Source organism: Columba livia, chromosome 8 (assembly GCF_036013475.1).
Source record: "Columba livia isolate bColLiv1 breed racing homer chromosome 8, bColLiv1.pat.W.v2, whole genome shotgun sequence".
In the NCBI taxonomy this organism is placed as follows: domain Eukaryota; kingdom Metazoa; phylum Chordata; class Aves; order Columbiformes; family Columbidae; genus Columba; species Columba livia.
The window spans coordinates 32,912,469-32,929,935 of record NC_088609.1 but is presented as its reverse complement, the minus strand read 5'-3'; the positions used below and the strand labels follow the sequence as shown (position 1 = coordinate 32,929,935).

Below are 17,467 nucleotides of genomic sequence, written 5' to 3'. Positions count from 1 at the left end.
TACTTATAGTTAATTATTAAATAATAGTTTGGTTCATAGTAGAGAGTTCTCGGTAGAACTGTGTGAATATTTGGATCTTAATCAAATATGCCCTCAAGTTTGGTGTATTTGCCCTTTACCTCGGACTTGCAGCAAGCTGACCTGACACAGAAAGTTAATATAGCAAATAAACTGCCTCTTTTCCCAGTCATCCTTCTTTGGGGTTTCCTCAACTATTTCTGTCTGAAACCAGACTGGGGTAGCAACAGGGAGATTCTGGAAGACTTTTTTGCTATGAGTAATTTTCATATGAAGATAATGTATGAAAAATGAAGACCAGTTTTATTCTTTTCTGACCACTGTGTATTGTAGAGAAGCCCTGAAATGTTTCTTTAACATTCAGCACTGGAGTGAAATCAGAAATACCCTGGATGACAGTGAACCAAAAGGCTGCTAGAGACCTTCTACATCTTGTGAAAATCTCACAAGTCAAGTCCTTAAACATGCTTGCAGACTTTTGAGCCTTGCAATGATGTCCTGAATGCTCACATTAGCTTTGACTATGAGCATTGCTCCTTTAACTCACTTAGATGATTTAGAAAACACCAACAAATGTGTGTGTTTCAGAATAGATTCAGCACTAAGTCCTTTGTGGTTTACTGTTCTTTAGCTAATTTGATGTTTGTCTTTTATTGGAATTTCAAGTGCAATTTCAGATAGTATTTGAAGATGCCTTTTCTTACCACATAATATTTAACAACCAAAACATATGTTGAATTTAAAAGGTAAGTTCCAGAGATTTGATTTATGAATCCTACATCTCTTGTAACTTATACAGTGAACAAGTTTGCCAATCCTGTTGGACCACTTTGAGTAAGAACCGTATGATCTGTAGCCGTGCACTGTGCGTGATATATGTATTTGCTGCAACAAAATTTGGAATTGGATTTAGGTCTCAGATGTTCTTTTGGTGTCTTTTCATAAGTTAGTGGGATTTGAAAGTTGACGATTTGCTTTCACCACAGATGAAACTACACAGTAGTAACGGAACAAAATAATCAATCAAAGATATATAGCAGTGTACCTAAACTAGTAGTCTAATGTTGAGGAGGCATCCGTATGAAATCAAGTTTAGAGCTTCAGTATAAAGTTTCTTTCTTAAAACAAATTTAGCCAAGTGTTTCCCTTTAGTTTGAATATCTGATAGGGATTTAAGGATTAAATTATAGATCAATTGTTATTGTTAACCCTGTGGGTAGCCCTTTAAATACGCAAGAAAATGTGTAAAACTAGTAGCATAAAAAGTTCTGCAGAACTGTAAGTTGAGAGTTGGCAGTACCAATGAGACAGAAAGGGCAAATGTGCTACAATCATTTACCAGGGGGAATAAACGGGTGGGAAGTAATGAGGATACAACCTAAAAATAAATGTCTGAAAACGTATATGTGACCCAGGTGGAGAGCAAGCCAGCAGACATGAACGTTATGGACAGCAATGTGATTTCTTTTGAGAGGTTAGAATGACAACCCCATAAGGGGTAGTTTGACTGGAGTATGGTAAAATAAAGTGGACATGCAAAATGTCCTGCTGCAGATGTCACAGCAAGTAAGGCACAATGCATTAGGCATTGTAGTGCTGTGGACAGCAGAAATGAATCAGGAGTTTACATGCATTCCAGGGGAGGAAACATGAGATCTGAAAATTACTTAGATTATTACTGAAGAGAATGTTGGAACTAAGTTTTCGAACTGCACAGAAATATATAATCACAGGTAGGATCTCCATTGAAACTCTGGTTCTTAATTAACCTGCCCTTATCACTTTGATTTTTGACCTAAAAGATATTAAATCCTTTTCATATTGTTTTTAGGTCCTCATGGTAACCTTTAACACATTTTTTAACATTATATATATATAATTTTTAAAACTGACCACATTAACAGTGAAATGTTTCCAAATTATCATAGATAATTTTTATATTGACCTAAACTTTCAGTGAAGACTGTGTCTTCACAAATAAAAGAACATTTTAATTTTTGATTCTCATTCAGGAAGGACTACTTTTTTTATTCTCACTTTCCCAATCTAAGAAAATAATTTTCAATTCAACTACAGTATTATTATGACTAATAATATCTGTGAGTCTTATAAATAGCAAAATCATGCCATCTTCTTGAAACTAATGGAAAAACAATGAAAAAATCCCAGTAGCCTCAGCATTGCAGATCAGAACTGAGCCAGGAAGATATAACTCCTATTCCTAATACTCTTGGGAAGTCCTTGCACGGGATGTTGCAGTTGTGCTAAATGTAGGTAGATGGTCTCTCTTTACAATAGATACCCCAAGATTTCTTTGGAGCTTTTTGTCTTTTGTATAGTAATGGAATTATGGTTGGAAAAAGAATGGAGGGTTAGGAATTGGGGTTTGCTTCAGTAGGCCTCTTTGCTTTTGCTTTCTGCACATACCTTGAGATTTTTATGAACATGAAATATTATTTTAATTTCCATCTGTGTTGTCCTCTTTGTTTCTAATTTTATCTTTAAAAAATATAGATTTCATTTATTGTTTATTACTCAGCTGTCTCTTTAGGCAATAAAAGGTGTGAAAAACAATAGTATTAATTTAAGTAAATTGTGGGCAAGCTGAAGTATCTAAATGTAAACTGGAAAAAAAAATATTTAGCTTTTATTACATTTTTGCTAAGTCTATTGCTTCTCCATAAGAGAACTTCACTCTCATCTATTCTTCAAGATTAATTAAGAGAGATAATTTGACATTCTGAGAGAATGCCTGTTGTCATTCTCTGTATAAGCCTCATGCACTCTTGATTCCTGAAAGTCCAGGAAATAAAGGCTCTGATACCACTGCCCTGAGGGGTTTGCCAACAGCCTAATTTCCTGCAAACTTACCTATTGCTTTACAGGAGGATACATGGGAACATTGCATCTGACATGTAGTGGACCTCAGATGCCCTTGAAAAGGGAAAACTGTGGCTCCAGTGCCAGAACTGTCAATGCTGCCAGTGATTTCAGCTGGGGTATATCCTAATTTTCAAGTTCTATGGACTCAGGCATGTTGCACAGTCTGCAGAGTCGGCATTACAGAACATGTAAGGAGTAATCACAGAGTCACAGGGTCCCAGGCTGGTTGGGTTTCAGGACCTCTGTAGATCCCCAGTGCAACCCCTCTGCTCACGCAGGGTCACAGAGCAGATCACACAGGAGGGTCCAGGCGGGTTTGAATGTCTCAGAGAAGGAGACTCCACACCCGCTCTGGGCAGCCTGGGCCAGGCTCTGGCACCTCCCAGCAAACAAGTTTCTCCTCATGTTCAGATGGAACCTCCAGCAGGTCAACCCAAACCTGTGCTGGTGCCTGGGGTTGTTCCTCCCCAGGTGCAGGACCCTCCACTTGCCCTTGTTGAACTTCATCAGGTTCTTCTCTGCTCAGTCCAGCCTGTCCAGGTCTCTGGATGGCAGCACAGCCTCTGCTGTGTCAGCCTTTCCTCCCAGTTTGGTGTCATCAGCAAACTGGCTGAGGATGCACTCAGTGTGTTCATCCAGGTCATTGATAAACAGGCTGGACAGAACTGGACCCAGTGCTGACCCCTGGGGAATCCCATGAATCACAGGCCTCCAGCCAGACTCTGCACTGTTGATCACAATCCTCTGAGCTCTGCCATCCAGCCAGTTCACGATCCATCTCACTGTGCACTCATCCAGCCCGCACTTCCTTAACTTGCCTATAAGGAGGTTGTGAGAGACAGTGTCAAAAGTCTTGTTGAAGTCAAGGTAGACAATATCCACCACTCATCTCCTTCCTAAATGACCTCTGCCTCAAGTATCTTTAGAAGTTCGCTCAACTTATATATGTTACCTGCTAGTTCAGAGCTGAGGCATTCCTGAGAGTCTTGGTTTCTTGTCTAATTTTCCTGTGGCACACATGATTCAGAAATATACTTGTGGATTCTCCTGGAATTTACAGATAATAAATTGCCCTGTGAGATAGTGAGGAATACACAGTTGATAGCTTCCTATCAAATGAACATAAATAGCCTTAAAATAGTAATATTTTTAAGGAATGTTAAAACACAGAAGGATTCGAATAATCTGAATTAATTTCCAATACCTAGAATATTCTGATTCCTGAGGTATTTAATGCTTTATGTGGGGATAATACATTTCTGTTTCATTTTTGTTGTAGTGCAGTAGTTTCGCTCACTGTAAATTCCTCAGAGTGTACAAACAAAGGAGAGGGAATGGAAGGATTACACAGATCTCTTGGGAAGTTTTATTGCTGAGTTTGGAGAAGTTGAAAGTTGCCTCCTTGCCCAGAAGCTTGAAGGAAGTCATTATTCCATTTCAAATGAGGTTAATGGAAATTCTGCAATTTATTTCATTTGCAGAAAGATTAAGTTTACTGTTCCTTACAACAGCAGATGATAGAAAAATATGATGAGAGTGACTCCAGGTTTCCTGAGTTAGTGGGCTCCCCAAATTAAAAAGTCAGACCTATGCTATCAATACTTCTGCTAAAAAATGTGTTGAAAATGTTACATGCCTATGAAGTATTGTTTTAGAATAATGACAATTATTTTGTAATTAAAAAAAAAAAAAAAAGGAATGAAAATATTAATCCTCTAACATTTTGCATGCTTTTGGTTTGTCTGTACCTCCTTCAGAACTGTTCATCTAGCTGGTAGCATGTCAGTGCTTGGAACATTCAGAAGATATGATTTATTTTAATTGCACACTAATTAGTGGGAGCCTTTTAATACGCTCAATGACACAAGTAGGACAGCAGGGCAGCAACTACTGTGCGGTAAAGGAAAGTGCTGAAAGAAAGGTGCTTTTGTCAAAAACTGCCAAGCCTGGGTGAAAAAAAAGGCAAGTTGGCAGGAGATCCACTTCTAAATAGAAAGTACATTTAGTTCCTATTCATTTGATCAACTTTCTTTTAGGTGAAATAAGCACTGACTACACTGACTGTGGTGATAGCAATGTGCTGAAACATGAGCTGGAAGACAAGTCCCAACAGTGAGGTTGATAGTAGGGTCATCCAGAGGAATCCTAAAGAATGCTGGAATCATTTTGGCTTGAAAAGATGTTTAAGATCATCAAGTCCAACTGTTAACTGCCAAGTTTACCAATAAACCACGTCCATAAGAACCTCATCTACATGTGTTCTAAACACCTCCAGGGATGGTGACTCCACCACTGCCCTGGGCAGCCTGTTTCAACATTTGATAACCCTTTCGGTGAATAAGTTTCTCCTAGTATCTAGTCTAAAGCTCCCCTGGCACAACCCGAGGTCATTTCCCCTCACCCTATCACTTGTTCCTTGGGAAAAGAGACAAACCCCCTCCATGCTCCAACCTCCTTTCAGGCAGTTGCAGAGAGTGAGAAGGTCTCCCCTCAGCTCCTGTTCTCCAGGATGAATACCTCAGGTTGCTCAGGCACTCCCATCACACTTGTGCTCCAGCCCCTTCCCCAGCTCCGTTCCCTTCTCTCAACTCGCTCCAGCACCTCAAGGTGTTTCTTGTCATGAGGGGCCCAAAACTGCCCTCAGGATTCATGGTTTGGCCTCCCCAGGTCCCAGCACAGAGATGGTCACTGCCCTGGGCCTGCTGGCCACACCAGTGCTGGTACCAGCCAGGATGCTGGTAACCTCTTGGCCACCTGGGCACACGCTGGCTCATGTTCAGCCGCTGGCACCAACACCCCCAGGGCCTTTTCCACCAGGCACTTTCCAGCCGCTCTTCCCCAACCTACAGCATTCATGGGGTTGTTGTGACCCAAGTGCAGGACCTTGGTGAACCTCAGACAATTGGCCTCAGCCCATTGATCCAGCCGGGCCAGACCTCTCTGTATGGCCTTCCCACCCTCCAGCACATCAACACTCCACCCAACCTGGTGTCATCTGCAAACTGACTGAGGGTGCCCTCGATCCCCTCATCCAGACCATTGATAAAGAGACTAAACAGAACCTCAGTACTGAGCCCTGGGGACACCACTCGTGACCGGCCAACAACTGCATTTGGCTGCGTTCACCACAACTCTTTGGGCACGGCCCTCCAGCCAGTTCTTTATCTGGTGAGGAGTATTCCTGTTCAGGCCATGAGCTGCACCCCTTCCAGATTTCTGTAGGAAATGGTGTCAAAGGCTTTACTGAAGGCCAGGTAGAAAACATCCACAGCCTTTTCCCTCATCTACTAGTTGGGTCACCTTGTCATGGAAGGAGATCAGGTTGGTCAAGCAGGACCTGCCTTTTTAAAATCCATGGTAACTGGGCCTGATCACCTGGTTGTCCTGCATGTGCCATGACCTTCCCTGGAACCGAGGTCAGACCGACAGGCCTGTAGTTTCCTCGATCCTCCTTCTGGCCCATCTTGCGTATGGGTGCCACGTTGCCAAACTCCCCTCAACAGGGAGCTCTTCAGTTAACCAGGACTGCTGATGAATAATTGAAAGTGGCTTGGTGAGCATCGCCACCAGCTCTGTCAGACTTCATGTTTCTCCCTGCTCCATACTTTTGCCCTTTCTTCTGTCTGCACCAATTATTCAGAAGATACCTTGTTCCCTGAGTATTCATGTATACACGATGAGTCTGCTCTAAATCATTATTTTAATGTTTAAAATATTAAAGAGATTTAAATGAATATGAATGCAGCTGCTTATTTTGAAGTGACTAGAATTGCCTCGTTCTCCTTTGTGTTGGCTTAGTTATTTTCCTTAGAAGCCAAATACATTTTTTAAGAGTTTCGCTGAAGAGGATAGTCCTTTATGAGAGACAACACACCACCTCTGCATGGGCATGCAGTTAGGACTATTAGCTATGTGCATTTGAAAAGACACATCAGGAACAAAATCTCTGCAGAAACAGACTTTCTTTTTATTAGGAAAGCCTTCTATGGGCTTAATTATCCTGGACAAAAAAAGCACACTGTTTCCCAGGGAAATGCTACCCACCGATATCACAAGAATTCAGCCTTGCTTAAGTGCTAGGAGGTACGTTCTCAATGCACTTATAATCAGGTCATTATCACCATGGTTATGACTGAAAACTGTAGGCATTTGTCTCGTTAATGCCAAATGTTATAGTTTATTTCTGGGAACTGAAAACCTTGCTGCCCAGGGAAACCTGTTCTGCGATAATATTTGAAAACAAGGCACTTGAGAATAGCTTGCCTGGTTCATGTCAGATGGTTTCACACATATTTTCTTACTGGTGCTTAGGGGGTTTTGGTTATTAAATAACTTTGTTCTGTGGTATGTTGCTTTGTGAGTTAGTGTTCTTCACGAATTGCAGGTCTAGCTCTGACAAAACAAGCATGTGGTGATGACGCTTTTTGTTCATATATGACCACTTCTGGACTATACCAGCATCTTAGCATATTCTTTGCACTCACATTTTACCTTTCCCTCTCCCCTTTTTGGTTTATCTTTTATGTACACTATCCAACAAAACTTTTTGAGCTGTGATCTTGGGACTGAGCGTAGTCACACTTCTATGCTTGGAAGATAATTAAAAGAGTGCCATCGCCCTTCCAATTTTGTTCCTATCATTCCTGAAATGTAAAATCATCCGTGATTGCAGCAACACTTGGATCAAACCAGAATAATACATTTGGACCCTTTGTTTCCCCCTTTAAAGTCTGCTTTGTTAATAAAATGAGTTAATCACAACTCAAAACCTTACATTTGATCAGAAAAATTGACAGAAATCTGAGACTTTTGTATATCAACTACTCAATTTTTTCTTCTGATTTACAGTCTTTGCTGAGTGGGATTTGTACAGAGTATAAAAAACATACATAACTACATTGCTTTAACCTCTGACTAGAAGTGTCATCTATCTTAAGTTGGAGTTTGGATGATTTTTATCTTTCTTTATTGTATATCGGGACTATACATTTTTATTTTCTTCTTGCAATGTATTTTGTGTGGAGAAGCTAAGAGTACCAGGGCAAAGAAAATGACAGAGGAAGCTGAGAGTACTTGGAAAAGTAAAAGAAAGAATAATATAAATATATAAATTTGAGTGAAAACATAATGTTTGGAAAAGATCCTTATTTATTGCTCTATTTATAGAATATTATTTATTATTGCTATTATCAGAACAATATGTTATTGCTTACCTCTAACAATGATGAATATCTGTAAGTAATCTCAAAACCTGTGTACATTTTTTTTCATATGTACAGGGATTTTTTGAAATGGTAGATTTATACAACCGGTCTTTAAAATCAGTCAAAAAAAGCTACTTAGTGATGATTTTTCCCCATTCTGCTTCTTGGCACACCTAAACACATCCCATAATCAAAACAGTTGTAGTGTCTACCTAGGTCTTGCATGATCCAAATGAAGAATGAAGATGCATGCACAAAAAAAGACACAATAAAAGCTACATACCAACCTTCCTTATTTTGTGATTTCAGGAAGTATAAGAATTTTAAAAATGGATAGGAAATGTAAAATTTGCTTTACAGTTTATACATTCTGTATAACTTTATCAAGCTACATTGCCATATAGACAAATGATTGAAAATAATAATGATAATATACAGAACAAAACAACACCAAAATAAACGGATCTTTAAATCAAGATTTGCATAGATAAATGCTTAGCATAATCTTTCAGACAAAACTCAAAACAGCATTCACCTCTTTTATTGTCTTCTGGCTATTTACCTTCATTAATATAGGTTGACTGTCTTCGTTATTATATAAACAGATTAGGATTCTGTATATTGCCTGGGGGTACTACACAAAAATTAAACTTCAGAACAGAATTTTAGACCACATGTTGGGAGAGGGAGCAAACTGAAGGATCACAGATAAATCAAAATTGTCATTCCAGCCATGTCCAAACCAAATCTGATGCCCATGCAAGAATCTTTGTGCTGAATCAGGATGATTAAGCAAAAAACATGTTAAATCTGGCCCTGGCATAAGCTGTAAAGACTGACAAATATAATATATGCAGGGAGAAGAGAGCCTGACTCGGTCTCATCTCCTTGTGCAGCTGGCACACTGCTAACAGGTTTGGCTGAAGCTGCTTCTGTGTGTCCTCTCCATGGGCTGCTGGCATTGCCAAGAGCTTGCACTAGTCTAAAATTTTGCATAAACTTCGCAAAAGTGCAAGAGATCTTGGAAAATGTGAAATCTTGATGGTTTCAAGAATATCGTGATCCTGCTGCAGCCGCCCACAGATGCTGGTGGTAGCACAGACTATAAGAGAGCCAGGCAATCCTAAACAACATGAAAATTCATCGAGAATTTAAGCAAACTTCGTATTATTTTCAAAACAGATTGTTAAAGTAACAAGCTTCTTTCTGTTCATAAAAATTAATGTTAGTTGTCTGCATGTCAGTCAGCTGCTCAGTGGAGATGTGTATTTTGGAAATGAGCTCCTTGACCCTATAATTTAGGCTTATGGTCCAGGAGGTCCAGAGCTGAATACAACACTTTGAGTAACAGAAAACAGAAGGGGTTGTATTTAAAACTGAGGCAGATCACCAAGCAGGGGTAAATCTGACCACAACCTCCAAGATGATGAAAGCGAGAGCCTCTATACTTATTTGGTTGACACTTGAGAATTATCTATAATATTCCCGGAAGCATATCAATCACTTGTTGTCTTTTTTTGGTTTTTAATGTATTTACTCATTTAAACAATTGCTAGTTACCAAGCACATTCTTCTACTACTAAGCCAGAGCTCGACTTGCAACTATTCTGTTTTGATAAATTTAGCTATATTTTGATTCTGTGATCATGGATTCAATGAATACAATAGACAGGATGTCTAGAGTTTGATGTCTAAACTTACCTTTGGCCATACCCTGATGAAAAATAACCCACCGCTACCACCATTATTAATACAGCTCAGAACAAGTTCTGACTTCTGAATCCTGTTGTGCTACACAAGAAAGGCCAAGGTTATTTCTATTATTTCAATAAGGAGTTGCACAAGATTCATCAATGAAAATCACAGTCCTCATTTTTATGAACCCCGTTTATTCCTCATTCTTGTTCCCATAGCTATGAAGAAATAAATGGTCTTTAGGCTGTAGGACAGCTGAAGTGTTTGTAAGGATTCTGTGCAATAGAAATAGCACTTCCTGAAGATTGTGGTACTGGTAAAACATTTGCAGTCATACATTTCATAATTAAATTGAGACATTTCACTCTAATTAAGTCTGAAATGTACAGCCAGCCAAAACAAGGGGCAACTTTATGAAATGAGCTTCTGAACTCCTCAGTCTGTTTTGAATAATACAGCGAATGCTTTTCCATTCCCTTACCATCAGGTAACAGAAACGCGGACTGGTCCTCTTGGCTGCAGTAACTATGACAACCTAGATTCTGTCAGCTCTGTTCTGGTTCAAAGTCCTGAAAATAAGATTCAGTTGCAAGGTATGTAGGTGCAATTTCATGAATTTGTTTTGGAACTGGATGACATTTATCAGAGTATTTGTTTTTCTTTCTCTCACCGCATAAAAGGTGATTTTCCTAATTTTTTTTGTGTGTGTGTGTGTATGTCTGCAATAAGTACATTCTAAACAAAGAGGAGGAAATGTCAGTAACTCATTTTGCCTTTGAAATGGAAACAATTTCTGAACATATCAGAAAATAATTTGAATAACGCTGTTAACATTTTACAGCCCTATTTAGCAACCATTTGCAGATTTTTTAAACAGCCTGATTTCCCATAGATTCCACCAAGCAGGGAGTGACATTTAATGTGCTGAGCCTGCTTTGAACAGACTGAGTAGTGGTTTATACCTCGTGCAGTTTTCCCACTGAAATGAATGGAGTCATCAGAGAAGCAGGATATAGATTTTCAAAGACTCTAAATAATTTAGAGTCCAAAGGCTCGTCTTGAGATAATTAAGGAAATTTAAAAGGTTAGGCATCTCCCTCATTAGAAAAATAATAGTAATTATTAAAAAAAAAAAAAAGAAAATTAAAAAGAAAAAAGGAAAAGAGAGAGAGAAAGAAAGAGGAAATGAAAGTGAAAACAAAAAGAGGTAAATGGAAAGGAAGAGGAAAAGAAGGAAAAAAGGGAAAGGAAAAGGGAAAGGGGAAGGGAAAGGGAAAGGAAAAGGGAAAGGAAAAAGAAAAGGAAAAGGAAAAGGAAAAGGAAAAGGAAAAGGAAAAGGAAAAGGAAAAGGAAAAGGAAAAGGAAAAGGAAAAGGAAAAGGAAAAAAGAAAAGGGGAAAAAATAAAATAAAAAAGAAGATACATAATTTCTTTTATTTTTTTATTTATTCCAGTAGATTCATTTCCCAACCTAAATATTAGGTACGTAAACCCCTCTAGGGTATCAGTCCATTAATAATTTGTTTTTTTTTTCAGTTACACAAAGGTAGCATGACCAACTTATTATTATTACAAAAACAGACTAAATGGTCTTTTATTTATGTACTTGTGTATACCTCTGTGTATATACAATGAGAGAAGAATACTGTTCTTCATTTGCAGTTACAAGTAGCTATACAATTATTTCCAGGTTTAAAAATGTTCTGTATTGGTTCATAAATCAATTGGACATTCAGTGGGAAGCTGTTGCTGAATGGCTGTCAGGGAAAGATTCTTTTCTTGTTCAAAACATGCATGTGCTTTTCTTCCCCCTTTAATTTCTGTCTCTCCAGAATCGGTAAAAAGCCATGAAAACATACAATTATTTCAGAGATTGTATATATATATGAAAAAAAAAAAAAAAAAACAAACTACAAACTTGTCATTTCCACTGGGATGTAATGAAAAGTTTCCAGAAACAATTTGCAATTTTTAATAATCTCCGTCATATGTACAATGTTTGTCAGTTAAAACATGGAAAATAATCTTTGCATTCCTCATGCAGTGGTTTGATGCATGTCATTGGATTGTCATTATGAGAAATAAATTATCAGAGCTATTTCATACTTATCATGGAAGAACTGAAAAAGAGTCAGGTTTGCTTATCTGGGCGTTCTTTTCCTTTCACAATTTCAGGGCTTTTCACACGTATGTAAGTACATTGAAAAGTTTAGTCAGGTAACAAGAGAGTTTTACAAATTTTGACATGAGGTAGAAGAAAGCACAGACAGACCTGATTTTAGCAATTGTGATATAACTTTTGACTTGGAAAAGTTATGAAATTACTGTTACATCTATTGTTTTTATGTACCTAAAAATAAGGGATATACCTCCATGAAATTTTCCAAGTGCCTATGTGGAAGAAACCTACACCATAAATAAACAATCCATATGCTGAGAAATTATTTGGCTCAGAAATAAGCTGCACTGGTTCCAGAGATATTATTTTTGCCACAGAAAATAACAATTAATAATAAATAAACAATTATAATATATCTTGCAGTGGCTTTTTGAGTGGTTGATCACTATTGTAGCTAGAGTGACTGATAGCTAGTTAGTTAAAATGCTTGTATATAAAATATTTGTTCCCATCAGTGGGATAATGTAAACAATGGTCAAAAATTTTCAGATAAGTCTAAATTTCTGGTCACAAAAATTCTGGATTTTAGATTCACCTGCTCCATGGTTCTGATATGCTGGTGTGACATGATTTCGCAAGGCCTCTGCACGTCATGGCAGGGTAAAGTGTGAAAACACTTTGCAAAGGGATTTGTGACATAGCAGGGGCTTTTTGAAATACCACGGGAGCTACACTTTGTACCCTTTCTCCATGTTAAACCTTTACTAGATTTAAGCAAGAATTTTATTTTTCAAGGTTTTGTAGTCCTACTGACTGTCCCTTAGCAAATAAATACCAACATTGTAAAAAACGCAATATCAGAGAAATTTTACTTTTCTAAAATTTCCCCTTTCTTCTTAGTTTGTCTCTACACAATCGTGGAGAGATAACTGAAGTTATTTAGAGAAACTGTATCTTCTTGTGTCAAAGGCGACATGGAAAACAAGTCCAATATGGAATGGAAATTTTTGCCTTCACACCTCTTTTTCTGATTACGCTGCCTCTTTGCTCTGCTTTCCCTTCATCAGTGCTCTCAAAATTTGCATGAGCTGCTAGTACCAAGATTGTAATTCAGCTCTGTGCTTCCCTACTGCAAAGCTCTTACTGCTGAGGCTGTTCATTCAGCCATTCTTTACAAGGAGAAGTCGATGTAATCCTTCCTTTCTCTTTTTAAAAATTCTTCTGGAAAGAAATCACAGCAGCAAATGCTCTATCTGAGAAACACACTAGTTAGTGGAATGGATGTTCCATACTGAGAAGGAAATGCAAGGAATACATCTGAAATTAATTCTGAAGCATGAAAATAGATGACACAGTACAAATGCCAGACAGATGTGTAAATTGTCCCAAAAAGCCATATAGTTTTCTTTTTCATAGTTTTTTTGTTACATAGGTTGGGAAAGATGCTTGTCTAGAACATCCCTTTGCATTTATAACGTAATACTCTCTTTCTTTTAGGTCTTCAGGTCATACTGCCTGAGTATCTGCAAGAACATTTTGTCCAGGCAGCTCTGAGCTATATTGCCTGTAATTCAGAAGGGGAGTTCATCTGTAAGGACAATGACTGCTGGTGTCAGTGTGGTCCCAAGTTCCCAGAGTGCAACTGTCCCTACATGGACATTCAAGCCATGGAAGAGAATCTGATCCGCATAAGTGAGACCTGGAATGCATACAACAGTGAATTTGAAGAATCAGGTGAGATATTTTATAAAATTTTTGTCTGTTTGGCTCTGTTCCACAAAAAATATTTATACAACAGACTCCATCTGAAATCTTCCGAATAGTTTGTACGTCTAAAACTAAACATACTTAAATGCATCCTGGATGTGAGTCTTAATTATTATAACATTCGGATAGGCATGTTGTCCTCACCTCATGATGATCAGCAGTCTGTGTAATTTCATTGGGATTTAGGCAGGCTGTATTTGAGTATTTATCAGTTATACTTTGTGGAGTCCAGGGCTGCGAGGTCATGGCCTCTGTTGGAGCAAGAAGTGTAATTCAGAAGGTAGAAAGTAGAACAAATGAGGAAAAAAGTCATGTTATACAGTTTATAAACGTTTATGTTCTATAATACAGCTGAAAAAGCTGCTTGATTTCAAATCCATTTTTCAGTGTTGGAACCGAGTTTCTCCTGAACTTCCATTTTTTTCTGTCCATCAGAAGGTACCATGCAGCTGACATGATGAGCACAAGTAGTTTAATAGCTCATCCCATGATGGCAGGCAACTTCTTTCTTCATATAATTTCTGCTTCAACTGGACCTATCCAAGTTGTCTCTACAACACATTTGTGCCACATCGGTTTTCTCTAAAGCACTGAGGTGTGTTTCATGCATCATTTCATGTATCCTAATAATCAGAACTTCCAGTCCTATAAAGAATGGGAACCGCAAGTAAAATCAGCTTCCAAACAACTGTTTCCACAACTCACTCACTCAGTGATATCAGTAACAGCTGTCCAGCCAAATGGTAGGAAAAGTAAGGAGAGTCCAGCAGACCTGGTAAAAATCACTAAAAAAAAAAAAAGAGGGACAAAAGAAAGAAATAGAAAAAGGCAAAAATCAGTTTTTAATCGGTTATGTTGGAGAAAGAGAGTGAGTCAGTAGAAGAGAGGAGGAAGAAGACTCAGTGGTCATGGGAAGAGAGGAGTATGGGAGAGAAGAAATATCAGTACAGTACTTAGCTGTGAACAGTACATTGTGTACATTTTTTTATATATTTGTTGTTCTATTGTTAAAGAGTGATTTCTCAATTCAACATTGAGAATTTCAAAAGACCTGCTATCAGTAAAAATTTCAGTTGTTGTTACTTTTAATAAGACCTGATGCCTAAATCTGAGTCTGTTTGGAAGATCTCAGGCCCTTTTCCCATCCCCAGTCTCAATCTAGCCTGAGGAGACCAGAACTTATGATATTTCTCCTTGGAGGATCACAGACTTCTCTCATTTACAAGCATGAATGTATGGGTATTTTGTTTGTGTGTAAAAATGCATATTCTCAGTGACTGTTTTGATGCCTTTAAGCATTTCTGGAGTCATGCTACCATTTACTACTTTGCAAAGTAGAACAAGCGTATTGACTCTACGAAAAGGCACAGGTTTTTTTTACCGTATTTTGTCCTATTTGAACAGCCTGTGATACTGTTCAGTGACTGAAGAATGTCAATTGATGACACCTTAATAGCAACTGTAGTTAAGCTGAAGGAGTACACACATGTGAATCTGGGAAGGATTCTTATACTGAGCTGTAGAGGGGCATAAAATTACTCACAAGTTTGAAAAGTTAATTGTCAGCTACACTATAGTCCTATGTTCAGGATTGTGACATGAATGATAGGAAAAATGGGTAAGAGTTAAATCCTGTGCTTTTAAAAAAGGCTCTCAATCTGTGCTGTGTGAATCACTAACATGGCAACTTTACATACATCTGTCTATTAGTTAATTGCTATTAGGTGTGGTTACTAAAAAGGGTGAAATAGAATTATTACTATCATTAAGCCATATGCCACGGCCACTCTTTAGTCCTTGAATTATTTCAATTGTTTTTAATCTAATAAATATACAAAGCAGGATTTCTACATCTCATAGGTAGCTTAGATAATTTCTGCTTTTTCCTTATAAACTGTTTTGCATAGAAGTGTTTATGGAAAGATGAGATAGGTAGCCTTGTATGCGTATGGGCCTGTACTTTGTTGAAAAAAAGTTGGTATGTGAACTTTTGATAGATAGATAGTTGTTGTCCATTCAGCCTCCCTATATAAATTATACATTACAATCTGAAAATCTCTTCTGGTGCTGCCACACATGGTCCATAAGAATTTCCAGCCACAGTGATTAGAGACATGTTCTGAAAAATTTAGAGCTCTTGAAATATTGATATTATGAAAACTACTGTTAACAAATATCAGTATAATCTGATTCATGTTAATAGCATGTTCTGAGAACAAAAGTGCCCTTTATTAAACAAAACTGATGTTTTCAGTCAATACTGCATAACTCTGACGAGGGATATATTTCCTTCAGGCTTTGTCTAAATCAGTGGAAGTCAATATCTGAGATAAGAGAATACCCGGTCTCCTTCTATGACAAGGTGACCCAACTAGTGGATGAGTGAAAGGCTGTGGATGTTTTCTACCTGGTTTTCAGTAAAGCCTTTGACACCGTATCCCACAGCATTCTCCTGGAGAAGCTGCAGCTCATGGCTTGAACAGGCATGCTCTTCACCGGATAAAGAACTGGCTGGAGGGCCAGGCCCAAAGAGTTGTGGTGAACGCAGCCAAATGCAGTTGTTGGCCAGTCACGAGTGGTGTCCCCAGGGCTCAGTACTGAGGTTCTGTTTAGTCTCTTTATCAATGGTCTGGATGAGGGGATCGAGGGCACCCTCAGTCAGTTTGCAGATGACACCAGGTTGGTTGGAGTGTTGATGTGCTGGAGGCTGGGAAGGCCATACAGAGGGGTCTGGCCCGGATGGATCGATGGGCTGAGGCCAATTGTTTGAGGTTCACCAAGGCCAAGTGCTGGGTCCTGCACTTGGGTCACAACAACCCCATGAATGCTGTAGGTTGGGGAAGAGCGGCTGGAAAGTGCCTGGTGGAAAAGGCCCTGGGGGTGTTGGTGCCAGCGGCTGAACATGAGCCAGCGTGTGCCCAGGTGGCCAAGAGGTTACCAGCATCCTGGCTGGTACCAGCACTGGTGTGGCCAGCGGGCCCAAGGCAGTGACCGTCCCTGTGCTGGGACCTGGGGAGGCCACACCGTGAATCCTGGGGGCAGTTCTAGGCCACTCATACCAAGAAAGGCCTTGAGGTGCTGTAGCGAGTGGAGAGAAGGGAACAGAGCTGGTGAGGGGCTGGAGCACAAGTGTGATGGGAGCGGCTGAGGGACCTTGGGGGTTCAGCTGGAGAACAGGAGCTGAGAGAACTTCTGATCTCTGAATTGCCTGAAAGGAGCTTGGAGCTGGGGGGGTCGGGCTCTGCTCCCCAGGAACAAGTGCCAGGACCAGAAGAAACAGCCTCAAGTTGCACCAGGGGAGGCTGAGGTTGGATGTGGGGAACAATTTCTTACGCAAAGGGCTGTGGGGCATTGGAACAGGCTGCCCAGGGCAGTGCTGGAGTCACCATCCCTGGAGGGTGGGACAGATGGACATGAGGTTCTCAGGGACATGGGGCAGTGCCAGGGGTGGGTTGTGGTTGGACTCCATGATCCTGAGGCTCTCTTCCAACTGAAATGATTCTATGATTCTATGATAATAAATAAAAATAATTAAATAAATAAATTTACTAGACAGTGGCAGCTTGAACAAATGTCAAAGTATTTTATAATTTTGAGTCAGGATAATCCAAAGAACTAACTAATGGCCCATGTAGTCTACTATTAACTGCAGAGGAATAAATTGATGAATTCTGTTCTTTGACACTATGAATCCCAGATTCAAGTAGAGGTAAATACATGTGTACTCATGTTCTAACTTTCCTGTCTTCCAAACCCTTCCTTACCCTACATATAACATAATA

The 17,467-nt window shown here is 39.2% G+C and overlaps 1 protein-coding gene across 3 annotated transcripts in view; it reads left to right on the top strand.

Annotated features, from left to right (window-relative positions):
- Positions 1–17,467, top strand: part of BRINP3 (BMP/retinoic acid inducible neural specific 3) — a 231,184-nt gene that overhangs the window by 158,648 nt on the left and 55,069 nt on the right. For all 3 annotated transcript variants that reach the window (XM_065072811.1, XM_005508054.3, XM_065072810.1), the window contains 2 exons: positions 10,288–10,393; positions 13,416–13,652. In XM_065072811.1, the coding sequence (XP_064928883.1) occupies positions 10,288–10,393; positions 13,416–13,652 (343 nt within the window). The remainder of the gene's footprint in view (positions 1–10,287; positions 10,394–13,415; positions 13,653–17,467) is intronic.